The following is a 17,869-nucleotide window of genomic DNA, read 5'->3' on the forward strand; positions in this document are numbered from 1 at the left end:
ATCACTAGGGTTGGGCGGTATCTAAATTTTTATGCTGTTAACACTTCTCAGGATTTTACCAGGGTATACAGTATTCCCATATTACCAAAATGTTTTAGTACGACTTTGGTACGCAAAGAAGCCACACTGCTATACAGTCTATACGTACGACCTACAGACTTATAATCTCTGAAATGAGATGAACCATGTCCTGCGCGATACACGCACAGAACAGACTCACCATCAGCCACACATCCTCTGTCACAGAGAGAACACTCATATTCCACTGAGTCACTGTGTCCTTTAGTCCGATAGAAGCTGAACCGCATCAGAGCACAAAGAAAGAGCTGTTTTTATCAACACTTTAAAGTTTATGCAAATGAACCATGTGGTTTTAAGTTTTGTTTCTGTAAAACGTAAACAAATGTAAGCCTGAAGCCAGAATGCTGCCAAATTGCAGAAGATATTTTTTTGGGACCCACTCACTTGCGGCCGGACTTGCCATCTTGTCTTAGTCTCCCTTATGAGCATCACGTGACAACGGAACAAAACTAATCGAACGTCATCTCCCCACGCAGTTAAAAGAAACATTATAGACACTATTAGTTTTAAATTGTGATAGCATTACATTTAAAATACAACCACACATTCATTTGTGCTAAGCAAACAGATTTAGGTATCAATAAAATATAATATTATATAAGGTCCTTATGCGCTGCAGATTTTTTAATGACTGTAATGAAACTGATACCGTTGCTATTTTTTGATACTGTGGGATACGGTAATACCGTGTTTCCACCCAACCCTACTAATTACTGTGAATAATTGGGAATAATTAGAAATTCCGAGTGCATAAGGTCAGGGAGAAATAACTCTGAAACACCGCAAACTGTTTAAAATCAACTAGTTTTGATTTCTTTTGTACAGCACATTTTCATTTATTTTTGTAAAGCCTAAAAATGACAACAGCAGTCGCTCCACAGGGCTTCAGAAAACTGTTGATGCAACAACCAATGGAAAGTTAGAAAATCAAACAAATGAAACAGTCATTGGTCAATAAAACACATTTTCCCATCTATTCACTGCCAAGTTCTTAAAAGACAGTTGGATCATTGTCATGTTTTATCCTGCCCCTGCTGCTCTAGGTCTTATCTTCATTTAAATTACGTCATTTTCAGTTCAGAACAAAAATCCCCAGCCAGGTAGCTGTTAAATAGACTAGAAAACAACAAGTACATTGAGTTGGCCCATGTTCATGTTTTTCTCCGGCTCCTGTTGACCCTTTAACCTTTAAAGTGTAACGTTATCCTCTGTTTTTATTCTATGTTTGATTTTGCAAGTCACTAACAAAGCAAATACAATTTCCAGTCCATTCTTCACAGCTCAGATTCAAACCAGATTTAGTTGGCAGTGATGTTACATACTTGTGAGAGTTTCAGTAGTAGCCATAAAAGTAAAAAGAAAGGCCAGTGTGGCAAAATTATGACTTGAGGAGGAGTTTGGAGTAACATCTGCTTTTTGTTGAGTTGGTGCAGTTACAGACTTTAGGGTTGTCAAAAGTATTGAAAATCAAATAATAATCAATCCTAAAACTAGTATCAAAACTAGATAATCATTTGAGCAAGTATCAGTACAAGAAAAAGTCACATTCACAGGATGGAAATTAACCTTTTCTGAATAGATTTAGAATGATTTTGGGCTGTAGAACAAGTATAAGAGCACCTACCTGGACGACTGAGTGATTACACACATACAAGACCACATGGTAACATAAAAGAAAATACTACGATTTAATGTCGAAATCAGATTCTATTTTCCAAAGAAAGGGTATTTGAATAATCACTGTGACTTTTAGCATCGAGTCTGTTTCTTAGTATCAAAATTTAGTTTGGAATAACGTATTGTGACAACATTAATAGGCATGTGTGTATGACTTCTAACATGGGAAAGGAAACAGGAAAATAGGGAAAATAGAACAGTTAAAGGTTACTGGTGGCTAGCTACCAAACACAACCAAACACACATAAGCAGATGTATTTATATTGGCTCAAGAGAACTTAAATCCTTTATGCATGCTTTGGGAGAACAGATGGAAAAAAACAAACAAAAACACCTTCACTTTCATCTGGCATATTCGCATTATTAACTGTTACGGGTGTTCTGTAAATGGGCAGTACCCAAATGCTTTTCAAGTAATGTTAAGTAAAATGTACCCAGTACAGATATATTGTATAAGCAGCTTAAAGGTCCTGTATTATGCAAATTAACTGAGTTTAAAGGGACAGTTTGGAATTTTGGACATAGGGCCTCATTTCCTAGTGAGCCAAAGGTTTGTTTATGCAAAATAAACTCTTGTGAACTTTAAGCTATGTTATAATAATGTTACCTCATCAAAAACATACCTGGAGTTGTGTTTTGTTTCATTCACGTTTGAGTACCCCTTTATTATAAGACATCTCCAAAGCTAAAAATGCTCTCTAAAGGGACAGTTTGGAATTTTGGACATATGGCCTCATTTCCTAGTGAGCCAGAGTGTTGGAGACGTGTGGAGACACTTTTTAAAATATTCCATCCAGTCCTTGTATTTGCAGAGGTCACTGGTGCTAGGCTAGTGCATGTCAATGGCCATAGTTAGCCTTAGATAGTCACTAAAAACAGTCTTACCCACTCCACAAAACACCCAAAGCAAATCTCCAAATTATTACACCAGACTGTCCATGTGAATGTCTGTGTCAATAAAATAATTTTAGAAGTAAAACCAACCTTGCATTTGAATGATTTATGTCTGAGCAGCAGTGAGTTGTACTTCCTGATAGAAAGCTTGGCAGTGGTAGACTGATATATGAGAAAATAGTCCCTCAAGATGCGACGATTCATGCAGTGCAAGGTTACTTTTATTTCAAACATTATTCTATCAACACAGACATTTACACTGACAGTCTGGCGTGATAATAGATTTGCCTCGGGTGTTTTGTGGAGTGGGTAAGACTGTTTTTAGTAGCAGGCTAACTATGGCCATTGACATGCACTAGCCTAGCACCAGTGACCTCTGCAAATACAAGGACTGGATGGAATATTTTAAAAAGTGTCTCCACACGTTTCCAACACTCTGGCTCACTAGGAAATGAGGCTCTATGTCCAAAATTCCAAACTGTCCCTTTAGAGAGCATTTTTAGTTTTGGAGATGTCTTATAATAAAGGGGTACTCAAACGTGAATGAAACAAAACACAACTCCAGGTATGTTTTTAATGAGGTAACATTATTATAACATAACTTAAAGTTCACAAGAGGTTATTTTGCGTAAACAAACCTGCATTGCAAATCTTATCTCAATCATAATACTTCTCAGAAAAAATATCTCCAACTCTACTCTGATAAGTGTAAAATACCTGCTCCTTGTCTCCCTCAGACATCTACACGATCCAGGGTAACTCTCACGGCAGGCCCTGTTTCTTCCCCTTCCTGTACGACGGACAGTGGTTCCACAGCTGCACCAGCATCGGGCGAGAGGACGGACATATTTGGTGCGCCACAACCTACGACTACGGCAAAGACGAGCGCTGGGGATTCTGCCCTGTCAACAGTCAGTCTCATCATTATTCATCTTTATCGAGTTTTACATTCTGTTGTTTTTATTGGATGGGACAGTACAGTGTGATTTGAAGTGAAGAGTTGAAGCTGGAACTCAAACTTATAAAAAGCTCATTGTTGAAATTACTTGTTTACTACTATTACTACTACTACTACTGGAGCAACATCACTAAACAACTCTGTCCATTTTTGTTCTCTCATTCTCTCCCTCCCCTCTCTATCTCTTTCACTTTCTTTCTTTATAACTCTTATCTGTCCTCTCTGTTCTCTATTTTCCCTCTTTCCCTCTCCTCTCTTGTGTCTCCATCCCTTACACTCTCCATCTTCCTCTCTTCCCTCTCTCTCCTTCACTTTCTTTCGTTCTCTTCAAATGTTTTTGACTCTTGCCTTCTCCATTTTTTTTCTTTGTCTTCCCCCCCTCTCTCTCTATCTTTCTCTCCTCTTTTCCTCTACTGTCTCTGTCGCCACTGTCTATTTTTTCTCCATTCCTCACACACACTTTCTCCTGCCTTTCACTTTCTCTCTCCCTCTCCTCTTTCTTTTCCTCTTTACTCACCTCCACGCTCCTCTCTGTTTCGCTCTCCTCTTCGTTCTCTCTCGTCTTTCTCAGGTAAAGGTTGTGAGACGTTCTGGGACACAGACCCTCTCACCGACAGTTGCTACCAGTTTAACTTCCAGTCCACTCTGTCCTGGAGCGAGGCGCGCACCAGCTGTCGCCAGCAGGGGGCAGACCTCCTGAGCATCACCAAACTGCACGAGCAAACCTACATCAACGGTACAGTCACTACTCACACAGAAGAAGAAGTCATTATTTTGATGATTTGTTATGGTGTTCTGATAGTAAAACTGTATTATCATGATATTTTATAGCCTCACACAAGGGTCCTCACTGTAACTGGCAGGTATAACGACCCAATTTTGTCATGGCAACAGTTATTAAATCATTTTATGTGTGCTATATTAATTCTTTCGTCCATCAGGTCTTTTCAATCAGATTTACACACTGCCCACATTTAATGCAAATTATATGCAACTCTCTAGCCATTCAACTTTTTGTTCTTCATTCTCAAAGAAAACACATTTAAAGGTGCACTGTATAACTTTTCTGATGGTGTGTTTGCCACTTGCATGTCTTAGTGGCGATGCTATTATTTTGCCTAGAATGTTCCAGAGTATGGCATTAAATGTATCTTTGTTCTCCATAGAGACAAACAGGTGTCCTCACCAGGCCAAGTTTAAGTTCACTAAAAATATAATAAGACATTTAAGTTCAATGCCATACAGTGGAACATTCCAGGCAAAGCAATAGCATCTCCCTGGAGACAAGCAGGCAGCATACCCCCCTCCAGAAAACTTACACATTTCACGGGAATCACAGAAATACAGTGAACAAGTTATACCTGATATATATATAGTGATTTTGTTCATATTGTTTTATTACATCCGAATCAGAAAACATTTTATTGCAAAAAATAATAAACAAATACATCAAATAAAATGTGGATGTTTTGCGGTGATATGGAGCGAAAGTAACAATGAACTAGAATTAAAGCTGCAAGCGGTGTCGAATGGCCCTCGCCCATCGCACACGCCTCGCCCCGCAAATGCTACACCTCGCAAACACTAACCCTAACAACCGTAAACTCTAAGCATGATTCTAACCCCTAGCCTCAACCCTTACGCTAGGCCTAACCCTAAACGTAACCTACAACAATCTGTTCAGGGTAATTTTGAGTAAAATCAGGCAAAGTTTGTGCAAATTGCTTAACTGTAACCCCAACCTTAACCTTAACCCTAACCCTAGCCCCAACCCTAACTGTTGCCCTATCCCAGCCCTTACCCTAAGCCTAACCCCTAACTTACCCCTAACCTAACCTAACTCACCCAGGCAAACAAATCCTCCACCAGAAAAATTACATAGTGCACCTTTAATGTTTTTTTTTTTGCGCCCCTGCTGGCCAACAGTTAAAAATTACCCATGTCTGTAATTTATATTTTTTGGCTCACAATGAAAAATAATAATAGTAAAACATAAACTATGATAAAATAAAAGACATGCATATAATAAGGTGTAACAGAATAAAAATAGACTTTGCATTATACAGTATCTATTAAAGTTCACACACTGAACGATTTTCCCAGCGAATTTCCAGTGCCCTGAGCCAGACTCTGTGCTGCTGCTGTGTCATTGATGCACCAAAGAGAAATCATTGATCCTTTTTCTCTCAGATCTCCCTTCATGTTCAGAGCTGTGGTCAGGAGAGAAGGCCTGGGTTTAACAGAAGCTCTACACTGCACTTTCAAACAGGAAACACCTTTTTCACTCACGAGTAAAGGTGCATTGTGTAACTTTTTTGGTAGAAGGTCGATCATCTGCTTTTCTCTATGGAAATGTTATTGCTTTGTCTGGAAAGTTTCACAGTATAATATTAAACCTTTCTATGTTCATGGAGACCAAACCAAGACCAGTTTTTTTCTTAAATATTTTCGAGCTATAAAACCACCCACATATCCATAGAAACAAGCAGGTGATGGACCCCCAACCAAAAAAGTAACCAGTGCAACCAAGAATTAAGAAGAAAGAAGATCTAAACAGTACAAAAGATTTAATAGTTTATTTGGAATGGTTACTTGCTATACTCAAATAAAACTCAAATAAGCTTTATAGATGTTTATGTTTTGGCTTATCCATGGACTCACACCAGTCACTTCATTTGGCAATTCTTGTAAATGGCAACAATTAAACACACAGGAAAGTGGAAAATCTGTGAAAGACAAAATATCAGATAAAACTATGCTGAAATCATGATTAAATCCATGTATTGTGTTGCAGGTTTACTGACAGGCTACAGCGCTGCCCTGTGGATCGGGCTGAATGACCTGGATGTGAGCGGAGGCTGGCAGTGGGCCGACTCATCTCCACTCAAATATCTGAACTGGGAACAAGGTCCGGAAACTGTAGAAACACAAAATAAACCTCTCTTTCTCTTTAAATACAGTTTATGTGATCAGGATATGCCGCACAGTCTTAAAAACTTTCCAGTGTTTAAGACTATTTTCCAAACTATAAACTTATAATGTTTCCTCATCACAAACATACACAGCAAAAAGTGGAGTGTAAAAATTGACTCTCACAGAATACAATTTTAACATTTTCCCAGGGTTTATATGAGTCCAATTTGTTCTAGAGGTAATTTAACAGTTTTGGAAATGTTAATTAAAGGTTGTATGGAGGATTTTTTTTGTTTCAAGTTGTCAATGATAGCATTATAAAGGTGCAGTAGCCTTGTAATTATGATGACCAAAAAAAAGAGAATAAAAATTCATCAACTCTGGACGTGGTGGGGCTAAACATTTGCCAATAGATAACGACACTGCCTCGTTATCTGTTAGCTGACAGGCTGTCAATCAAACTCCCTACGTTTCTAGCGTAACTGACTTGCCTGCGCGCCGCCGGTACGTGGTTTACGTACGCCTGTCACGCAGTCCACAGACGCAAGCCGCACAGACGCTGTTTACTCCACCAACGCAACAGTTCTTAGCGGCTTTTTTTGACCTATATCTTCCTCGCAGTTAGCACAAAGTTTGTTGCAATGGCGACAAGAATCCAGGAGCAGTTAGCCGCAAAAGAAAGTCCGTTTTTGAGGTCGCTGAAAGAAGAAGACAAGGGGAAAAGCAGCGAAGCCAAACTAAGGTGATTCTTGTAGATTCATTCATTCGCCAAATTACTCCTGGACAGGTCACTTCTGCTTATTATGAAAACGTACTTTATTTCCAAGAGTTAGACAAACGTTTTTCAGGACACGAAAGCGATATCCTATGTCTGAAAACGTAATTTTCAAGGCAAAGAAAGAGTCCGCTTGCTGCTGCGTGTTGTAGCTAGTTCATTCGCACGGAATCTCCGCGCAATCCTTCTCTGCACCCCTTTCCTGCTCCTCTCCCCGCTGCCCGATCCGCTCTTCCCCCTGCTCCTCACTTCTCCGGGCACGGAATCTCCGCACACCGCTCCCCTCTCCTCTCTCCCCTCTCCTCCTCCTCTCTCCTCTCCTCTCTCCCTGCTCCCTGCTCCGCTCTTCTCCCTGCTTCCTCACTTCTCGTCCGCGCACGAAATGTCCGCGCCCCCCTCCACCCGATCCTCACTTCTCCACCTTGCCTAACCAACACTGTAGTAGTTAGTTGTTTACAAGTCATGTGCAGCGCACCGGCTGTAAACAAACCTGTTTCTGGCGTAAGGAGGAGGGAGGAGGCTTTCTACGTAGGGAGCTGTAGGGGAGGGGGGGTGGTTTCACGCATGCGCAACATTTGAAAAAGGACAAACAGTCGCTGGATTTCTCGTTCCTTGGAAAATCCTCTACACAACCTTTAAGTAACACAGGACCAAAGTTCGTGTTTAACCCTGAAATCAAGAGTTCATATATTAACATTTTGAGAGTACACAGATAACACTTTGAAGGGTTATCTTGATTTAGCTAAACAACACACAGAAGTATTTTATTTTTAACCTTTATTTTAGTTAGTTTAAGATGAAATTATGTACAAAACTGGTTCAAACTGGTCTTCTCTCGGGGGAGTCTAAAGTGGTGGGTTGGAGGTACCAAATTAACACTAAGGGGAGTTGAAAGAACTTCAACCATATCAACATATCAACGAAATAACCCCAACTTGAACCCTCATTTAACTTTCAGATAGTTAAAATAACACTTTTTCTGTAAAAAAAAAACAAACAAACTCTAAAATATTTTACCCTGAAATTTTAACCCTCCAGTTTTTGCTGTGTACCTGGAGTTGTGTTTTGTTTCATTCACATGTTTAACACACAAACCCTGCATATTAAGGCCAAGATTAGAATCATTTGGATAATTTCTGCCCTGGAATAGCCAATCTCTGTTGAACTAAAGATAAAATGTAGTTGTTAACTTGAAAACTACCACGTCATGACATCACAAGATTGAACAAAGATAGAGAGAGATTTTAAGCTTTGGAGATGTAGATAGACTAATATAAAAGGTTACTCAAACATGTACGAATGAAACAAACAACTCCAGGCATGTTTTTGAGGAAGTAATAATATTCTAACAAGCTCACAAATCATTTTTGCGTAATATAATAACTTTAAACTATTACAAACTTAGATCCATATATGCTCTTACAGTGTTACAGTTACACATATGAGAGGTTAAACTTAAATTGATTTATTGGATTTTAACCATAACAAGTTTTTCTAATTTGGTCAGTGTGTAACTTTTGAGCTCTTTACTTGAATGACCGGCCAGTGTCGCCTATATTTAGTTTGAATGCAGTAGAGTCTTGTCAAAGCGTGTGGTTTTGGCAGGCCAGGCAAGACATTAACAACTGTAAGTTCCTCTTGCCTGCTTTCTGTAATTAAATCACTTCACTGTTATTTTACTATCAGTGTATATCAGTGTCAGAGCGTCACAGTTTATAAACCCAAAATGAGTTAAAGTTGCAAAAGGCATGGGATGAATTTAGCATTTTTGCCAAATATTTCATACTAGAGTTTTTTTTTTTTTAACATTAATAACATTGCCTTATCCAACAAATCACTTTTTTTGTGTGTACTATAATATAATAACAATTAGGGATGGACCGATCCAGCCTTTTGTTCCAATATTATAGCTTTAAGTATCTGTCAATACTATCCAGTGCTGAGACTGAAAACTGTTTATTTCCTTTAAACAAAAATAAAATAAGATAAAACTGAACCGAATGTGTTATACAGCTGTCATTTGTCTCTCAAGTAACTGAACTACTTAATGTAAATACAAATTCAAATATTATGAGACTTTCTGGGCTGACTACAACCAGTAAATAGTTGTATTATATGATTTATCTGCCCAACCAGAATATCAGCTGAACCGATATTTGGAAGCCGATATCCAAACCAGCATATTTTTCAGTAATGGCACAGATATTTGATACTAATATTGGTATCGGTACATCCCTAATAACAATAATCGAATCATTTATTTCGGTGATTGTTTCAGACCAGCCGAGTCATGAAGACGAGGAGAACTGTGTGGCGATCCGCACCGAGTCGTCAGGGCGATGGCAGAACAGGGACTGCTCCGTCGCTCTGCCGTACGTCTGTAAGAAGAGACCCAATGCCACTCTGGACCCCTTCACCACAGGTCAGTGCTGGAGATGATACAAATCCATGCATTAAAATAAAAATATTAAACAAGTGGGGGAATCTTAAAGGTGCACTATGTAACTTTCTGATAGGTGTCAGTCACCTGCTTGTTTCTATGGATATGTCATTGTCATGCCTGGAATGTTCCACAGTATGACTGTAAGCAGCTCTACCTTTTATTCAGTTACAAGTGGTTTTGCGACTCAAAAATGCCCACAAAAACAGGCATTCTGACGTTGCCTCTCCACAGATCTGACCGGTAACTTGACCTGGTTTGGCACACTGTGAAACACTCCAGACAAAGCAATAACATCTCTATGGAGAAAGGCATTTGACGCCCCTCTGCCAGAAAAGTTACACAATGCAACTTTAGCATAAAAATGTGTGTAATACAAGAGCTAAACCCAGTATCAGCGAGTTTAGACCAGAACTCAATAGGCCTTTTATGACATAAAACAATGATCTGCAACTAGCACCTCTAACCCAGTACCAAATACATATTGCCCCATCCCAACTTTTTTTTAAATTGTGTTATGCTGTTGACCAGACAAAATATAGGGACATATGGAACACTATAATACAGAATAAAGTGTTAAAGATACATATTATTTTCTTCACTGGTTTGCCCACTTTAGTAGGTTAAGTCTTGGAACATGTCAACTCACCAAAACCATTATCCTAACCCTTACACATAATCATAATAATATTTCTAACCTAAAATATAACTCTGTTCCTGACAGCAGACACAACAAACCTTTGGAGCTTACTATCTAGCAATTATCATTGACCAACTCTTGGCCAGGATCAGGACCCCCTTGTAGAACAGAGCTTCTGATCTCAAAATGTTCTTCTCTGGTTATTAAGGTTCAACAGAATAAAATAAATTGAAAACTAAACCTGAATGAAAAAAAAACAAAAAACAATTTAACTATATCTTCTTATTTTCTACTACTGTATATCTCTTTTGTCAGACTCGTGGGCGGATGATGAGAGATATGACTGTGACGTGGGCTGGCAGTCCTTCCAGGCCGGATGCTACAAACTGAACTCAGAGAAGACGGACTGGGACGCAGCGCAGAAGAACTGTCAGAAGATGGAGGCCAACCTGGCCAGCATCCACACCCTGCCCGAGCTCGAGTTCATCCTCAGGAACGTCAAGAAAGGTGCACACATTATTGCATTATATCTATTATATTTTATTTCTTAACTACAGTTAATTTGAACTGATCGTATCTGTTCAGTGAATGGAAAAATCTGATTATTAAAAAAAAAACAAAAAAAAACATATCTAAAGCACTCTAGATATTTCTCTATATAATGTTTCTAGTGGATGGTCTGCCAAATGCTTGTCTCCAAAAATGAAATGGGAGCATGTCTATCTTCCCTCATTTCTAAGTTTTTTTTTTTGCTTTTTTTTTTCTTCCCGAATTAAGCCCTATGTTCCCACATTTCCATTATCATTAGTTTGCTTCAGAATTTATCAGCATTTTTCATAATTTGGTAGTCAACCTATTATCCAGCAGCAGTTGACTACAGATGTAATATAGAGGTCGTGGTATAGAGCCCTGACCCGCAGGACCCGACGCAAAACAGTGCAGCGCGGGACACATTTTGAAAGCGCCCGGAAACAACACTGCACAACGCCGGAGAGGGCGGGAGGGATGATAAACTGCAGTCCCGCAAACAAAATATGAGTGTAAAGTAAAATATATAAATGATGAATGTAAGCACATCATGCATAATTTGTGCTGGATATTTTATTTGGCATTAATAAAAACATTTTAAGCAGCAGACCGTCCCCCCTCTTGTGCACCGTGCGGACAGTCCCCACGTCCCGTACGCCGCGCGGACAGTCCCCCCCGTCCCGTACGTCTCGCGGACAGTCCCCCCCGTCCCGTACGCCGCGCGGACAGTCCCCCCCGTCCGTACGCCGCGCGGACAGTCCCCCCCGCTGGACCACCCTCCGCGCCTCCTCCCATACGCAGCTCAATTTCTTTTGCTTCTCTGTGTTGGATAGAGCTTAAGAAAACAAAGGTTCCCATCCTGCGGGACTTGCGGGCGGGCGCGGGACAAAATATCGCAGATGCAGGCGGGAGCAGGACTGAAAATTTAAAAAAATTTGCGAGCTGGAGGGAGCAGGACTGCACAGTGCGGGAGCGGACGGGAGCGGGACTGAAAATTCTGTCCCGCGCAGACCTCTATTGTGGAGCAAAGGATCCTAAGTTGAAATGATCCTGAATCTTCCCTTTAAATGCGGTAAAAATGACATGACTTTTTTAAGGGACTTGAGTTTAATTTTGAGACAAATCTTAGAAATAAGGGAACATAGGGCTGAGGGAACATAGGCCTGACCCCAATGAAATGTTATTGCTTTGTCTAGAAAGTTCCACAGTATGGCATTAGATGAATCCATCTCCTTGGATACTGCTCCCTTTTGGCATCGCATTTTTCTAACGTGGAAGTCAGTGGAGTCGTTTTAGATGCAAATCATAACAAAATGATCCACGGGTGTCATAGATGATAACTACAGAACAGACAAAAGCACAATGCGTGTTGTTCAGTAGACCGTATCATGTTCCCACTTCTTTTCTCTCTCATGTTGCCTTATAATACTGGGCGTCTTGTTGGAGCTTGCTGTTGTTTAAACGCACCGCGAGCCTGTAATTATTGAGCAGTTTATTTGAACACTGAACCACGTTAGCTTTAGCGTGCGTTAGCTTTAGCGTGTGTTAGCTTGACTGCCTTTGATTTTTTGGTCTTTATCAGCGCTGCCAGGACGCCTGTACCCACACTGTCATTAAGAGTCTATTGTGCCTTTGTGGCTCCAATTATAAACCCTCACATTAAGATTAGAGAAAGTTGTTAGTCAGGCCAAGTATTCAGGCTCTTAGTTTTATAGCAAACTTAAGCAGCTAAACCATCAAAGCCGAGGTTTAAACATGAAGGAGTGCTGCAAATTCTATTGTGGTTCATTCTAATTACAAGGAACGCATAATTATACACTGTGTAGAACTTTTTCTTAGTTAACAAAAGAATTCACTATTGCAACGTCATATACAATTTGTTTTTAAATGCTTGTGCTTTAATTATCCTTTAGGATTTAAAGGGCCTATTATATTATGCTATTGTCTGATGTTTGTTTCGTCATCACAAACCTGGAGTTGTTTTGTTTCATTCACCTGTGTTAAACACACAAACCCTGGATATTTAAGATGACTTCTTCTCATTCAGAAAACACTGTTCCACCTTGTGATGTCATGTGATAATACAGGAAGTGCTCCACTGTGTTTTAAACTCCATACAAGTTTACAAAGACATACAGTTTGAATTATTTCAGCCCTGGAATTAACACTAAACTAAAAGTAAAAGGTAGAAACTATCACCACATGACATCACATTGTTTTATCACACCCTTTATCATAATGATAAAGGATTACCCAAACGTGTGAATGAAACCAGAACACAAGTCTGGGTTTGTTTGTCATGAGGTAACAACATTCATTCAACATGACATAAAGCTTTTTGTGTAATATCGGACCGTTTAAACAATATTTAATCCCATTTAGCTCCGCATACAATCATCACCATAGAAACAAAATTTTAAAAATGTAAAAAAAACAATTGGAAAATAAATTAAAAAGGAAGTACTTAAGCATGCATTTCAACACAAACGAATTTATTCCACTGACACAATAACCAAAAAGCAGGATTATCCTAAAAATATATATTCTAAATGTACAATACGTCGTCATGGCCAAACCTCCTTGTCTAAGCCTGTTCTTATCAGATCTCAGAAGCTAAGTACTACTGGACCTGGTCAGTACTTGGATGGGAAAATCATTCTGTGTTTAGGCAAGACACTTCACCCACATTGCCTAGCATGAAAATGTGTGATTGATGGTGGTCAGAGGGGCAGATGGCGCAGATAGGCAGCCTCATTTGGCAACTGTGGCTATAATAATAGCTTACCATCACGGGGTACGGAGTGAATGAATAATGCACCGCATTATAAAGCAACTTTAAGCATCTGGAAAATCACCATATAAGACTAATGAATTATTATTATGTTATTGTAATACAGTTAAAATTTTAACTGCAAATAAATAACAGAATGCTCCATCCCTCCCTTCTCTCTCACCCCTCTCTTCCCTTCTTTTCTCCCTCTCTCTCTCCTCTTTCCTCTCCTTCCCTCTCCCCCCTCTCTCTGTCAGATGTGGAGCAGCTGTGGATCGGCCTCCATGACACTAACATGCAGATGGACTTCCAGTGGACTGACCACACACCCGTCATCTTCACCCACTGGCACCCGTACGAACCCAACAACTTCCGCAACACTCTGGAGGACTGTGTCTCCATCTGGGGCCCTGTGAGTCACCTATGACTGTTCACCTTTCATCTCTACACCCATAAGCATCTCACTTACAGATGTTTACATTTTGTCATTAAACAGTAAATCCTACTATCAATTTTAAACTATAAAGACTTTAGACTTGTTAGGCTGTCCAGATACACCAGAAATATAAAATTATTGAAAAACAGTTCCTGGTTTTATTGAGATTATGTCCTGGTTTAGACCAAGTTCACCACTTGTTTCTGGTCTGGTTTGGGTTAGACCAAGGGTTTCCAGCTTGCGGCCCACAGGCCGATTTCTAATTTCTATTAAAAGTAGCCTGCTGATTAAAATGCGCAAGACAATTTGAACTACTCTTTTCATAATGCATTGCTGCTTGTAATGCCGGTTTGCCCCCTTCCCTGCTGCTAGTGCAGCAGTGGCAGAAAACAAACAGCAGGACAGAGTGAGAGGGGCAGTCAGTGCTTCTACAGACTTTCAAACTTGCTCCAACCAAGAAACAGACACAAAACATGTGGAGTGTGAGAACAGAAGCTTCAGAACCAGGCAGGAGTGACTGTGAAAGCCAACGGAGCATCCTCTTGAGCTAAGGCTACAGTAGATGGGGAGAAAAGTAGTTTACCATGGAACTGTATTGTACATCACATGTACAATACTTAAACTACTTAAAGGTTGATGGTTTGTTGCCAAAGTGTCTTTGCAGAAGTAATGATTGACCTTGACCCTGATACTCGAAGCACCTATAACAGACACTCAAATCACTTGTATTGATATTGGTAGAGATCTAACTAAAGAAAATGATAGACTGTCCAGGAAGGTACAGGAGCTGTCTTCTGAACTCTTCTCTGCATGAGCGGAAATGTGTCTCCTGAAATTTCGTTGTTAAAATGAAAGAGCACAGCGATTCAGCCGCCCAAAAGGAGCAGTCGTAGTGGAGGAGCACAGGAAGGGCCCAGGCATCAACAGTGCCAATGCACCTCAAATAGAAAACACTCTGTCTCACCTTCTGATGTAATATGGTAATACAGGAAGTGCTCCACTGTGTTTTTAAACTGCATACACCTTCACTAGGATCATTCAGATGCTTTCTTTTGTGGACTTGCCAATCTCTACTGAATTAATGGATGTAACAACATTATAACATGCCTAAAAGCTCACAAGGATCACTTTTGTGTAATATAGGACCTTTAAGAGCTTTGTGTAGACCTGGTGTAGAACTAGTTTAGACCTTTTGTTCAGTACTTGTTTCTGCTTTGGTTTAGTTTAGGTTTAGTGCTAGTTTATCTGTAGATTACTGGTAATCATATTCAGTTCATTTCCAGTATCTGCCCTATTAAGTTTTCTTCTATAAAACTTCACTTGAATAGGCATTGACTGATATATGTGGTTAGTTTGAATGAGTTTTCCTTATCCCTTATTTCCTCTGTACTGTTTTATAGGAGGGCCGCTGGGACGACAGCCCCTGTAACCTGACTCTGCCCTCCATCTGCAAGAAACCAGGGACCAAGAGTGACGGGAAACCTCAGCACCAGGACTGCCAACAGGTAAAAACGTACTGTGACGCTTACTCAAACTCTTACTGATAATCTGGAGCCTTTTGCGTTTGATTTGACACATCCCACCTGACAAATGACTTTTCTATATGCTTCGCTGGAGACGTGTTAATTATTTTGTAATTTCAGTTTGTTTACAATGGGCATATCCAAACTATGGCTGTCAGATCCTTTTTTCTTCACCCTCAGGCTTCAGTGAATTGGCATTAATTTCCATAAGTAGTACTTTCCATTATAAACCCAGTATCAAACTTTTTAGTGTGTCTTACTGAGTTTCGAAAGCTTGAATCATCTGTGATGTCTGTTAAATGACTCAGATTTCTGTAAGTGGTATCAGGGCATTTGACTGTACATTTTCTTTGTCCATTTAGATTAATTTTTGGATGATAATAAAAAGCAGAAATCACTAGATTAAGCTTCATTCTATTGTAGCGAGAGAGAGATTCTTCCCGGTCTCAAGGAAAATTCAAGTTTTTCACATTTTCACACTACACTGCGCCTTTGTGTCACAGTTAAAAGTGCAGTTTAAGAAGAGGACTGATCAGGTAGGGTCAGCAGATCTCTGTAAGGGCAGTTTGAGGAGAGTGTAATACTAAATTCAGAGAGAGATACTTTACTGATCCCGAGGGAAATTTAAGTTTTCAAGTTTCAAGTATTCAAGGACTAGAATACTCTTTTATAAAAGGTCCAAATTGTATCTGTCTGTATCTGTATGCCCTTCACATTTGTTATTATAGGCTGGACCTTGCATATTAACTTGACAATTCAATTCACTGAGCCTTTGGGAGCGTTATACTGTATATAAAGCTGCTCCCATAGACTACTCAGGGAGCTTTTCAGATGACCAGATGTGGGATCTTGGACATTGCTAGCATATTTCCTCTTTGTTTCCCTTTCTTAAACTCAAGTCATCTTCATTGTCCCTTTGTGCGTGCTGTGAGTTAGTGTTTCACAGGCTATCCATCTTTTCCGTACAAACACAAAGCTATGCCCCCTCCTCTTTCAGACAGTGAGTAGTGTAGCTTTAAATATTTCAACTATTTCTTCAACGTCCACCCCTGCTCCCCAAGCTCTCCTTCATCTGCTCCAACCGCCCGCCCCCAGAACGCAACTGTGGAATAAATCACACCACCTCAAATATAGAGATGTCTTTGTTTCGAAGGACTGAAAGTTAATTAAAGGTTGATTTTGCTTGGTCAGATAACTTTTTACTAATTATAAATGGTACACTGAGGAACTTTTTGTATGGGGGTCTGTCATGTGCTGGTTTCTATGGGTATATTGTTGAATGTTTCACAGTATGGCTTTAAACAGCTCTACCTTACATTTATTCACTTACACGTGGTTTTAAACCTAGAAAAACACGCATTCTAATTGTGATTGAGTTGCCTCTCCACAGATCTGTCCTGTAACTTTCAGACAAAGCAATAACATCTCAATGAAGAAAAGCATTTGACGGACCCTCCACCAGAAAAGTTACGCAATGCACCTTCAAGAATTGTATTTATATTATGTTTTAGTGCTATTATGTTCTATTTGGATCAACCAAATATAATAATATTCTCTGCAGATAACTCCTTATCCTAACCCCTTTAATTAAACCTGAATCTTTTTTGTAATGCATAACTAATCTCTAAATTTTCCGAAAAATTATGTTGATACTTTGCTGCCGATGTCATCAACATTCCCTTGGGGTTGTGACACAGTAACACAATCTGAGCAAAAAGAACTGAATTAGTTGGAAATGCCACAGATAAACAGATTTGTGCTGTTAAATATTTCCCTCTCAAATAACATTACAGTCACAAGCTATTAGCATGAGCCAGCAGTTTTTCAGTTAGTCACTCTCACTTTTTTGCTGAAACTCAAACTCCGAAACAGGACCATGAACGCTTATTTTGATCACAGGCTCTTGAAAATGTGTTGTTTAAATCCATTTTGTATTTTTTCTTGAGTCTTCATACCATCTTAAAACTTTTTTGACAGTTTTGCTCATGTGTGCATTGGGTAACTGCTGAACATTCCATCATCCATATGTAGAACACCCCCAGCATGGTGTCTCTGCAAAGTGTCAAGATTCTTCTGCAACCCTACAAGTAAATTTGAGCAGACTCTAAAGGAGACAGTTTTGTTAAATGTTATATCTTATGAATGGAAAAAAGTAATCAAATTGTTGCGTTCTAATCATGCATTTCATTGTTCTGTTTTATGTGACATTTGACTTTTGGCCATTCAGAAGATAT

The 17,869-nt window shown here is 39.5% G+C and overlaps 1 protein-coding gene across 1 annotated transcript in view; it reads left to right on the top strand.

The window, feature by feature from the left end:
• Positions 1-17,869, top strand: part of mrc2 (mannose receptor, C type 2) — a 63,927-nt gene that overhangs the window by 19,518 nt on the left and 26,540 nt on the right. Inside the window, exons 3-9 of the mRNA XM_055152888.1 lie at positions 3,390-3,563; positions 4,182-4,346; positions 6,405-6,518; positions 9,577-9,720; positions 10,694-10,885; positions 13,934-14,088; positions 15,513-15,617. Coding sequence (XP_055008863.1) covers positions 3,390-3,563; positions 4,182-4,346; positions 6,405-6,518; positions 9,577-9,720; positions 10,694-10,885; positions 13,934-14,088; positions 15,513-15,617 — 1,049 coding nt within the window. The remainder of the gene's footprint in view (positions 1-3,389; positions 3,564-4,181; positions 4,347-6,404; positions 6,519-9,576; positions 9,721-10,693; positions 10,886-13,933; positions 14,089-15,512; positions 15,618-17,869) is intronic.

The sequence above is a fragment of the Boleophthalmus pectinirostris genome, unplaced genomic scaffold (genome assembly GCF_026225935.1).
Source record: "Boleophthalmus pectinirostris isolate CB_2022bp ecotype Guang Dong unplaced genomic scaffold, ASM2622593v1 HiC_scaffold_17, whole genome shotgun sequence".
Taxonomy (NCBI): domain Eukaryota; kingdom Metazoa; phylum Chordata; class Actinopteri; order Gobiiformes; family Gobiidae; genus Boleophthalmus; species Boleophthalmus pectinirostris.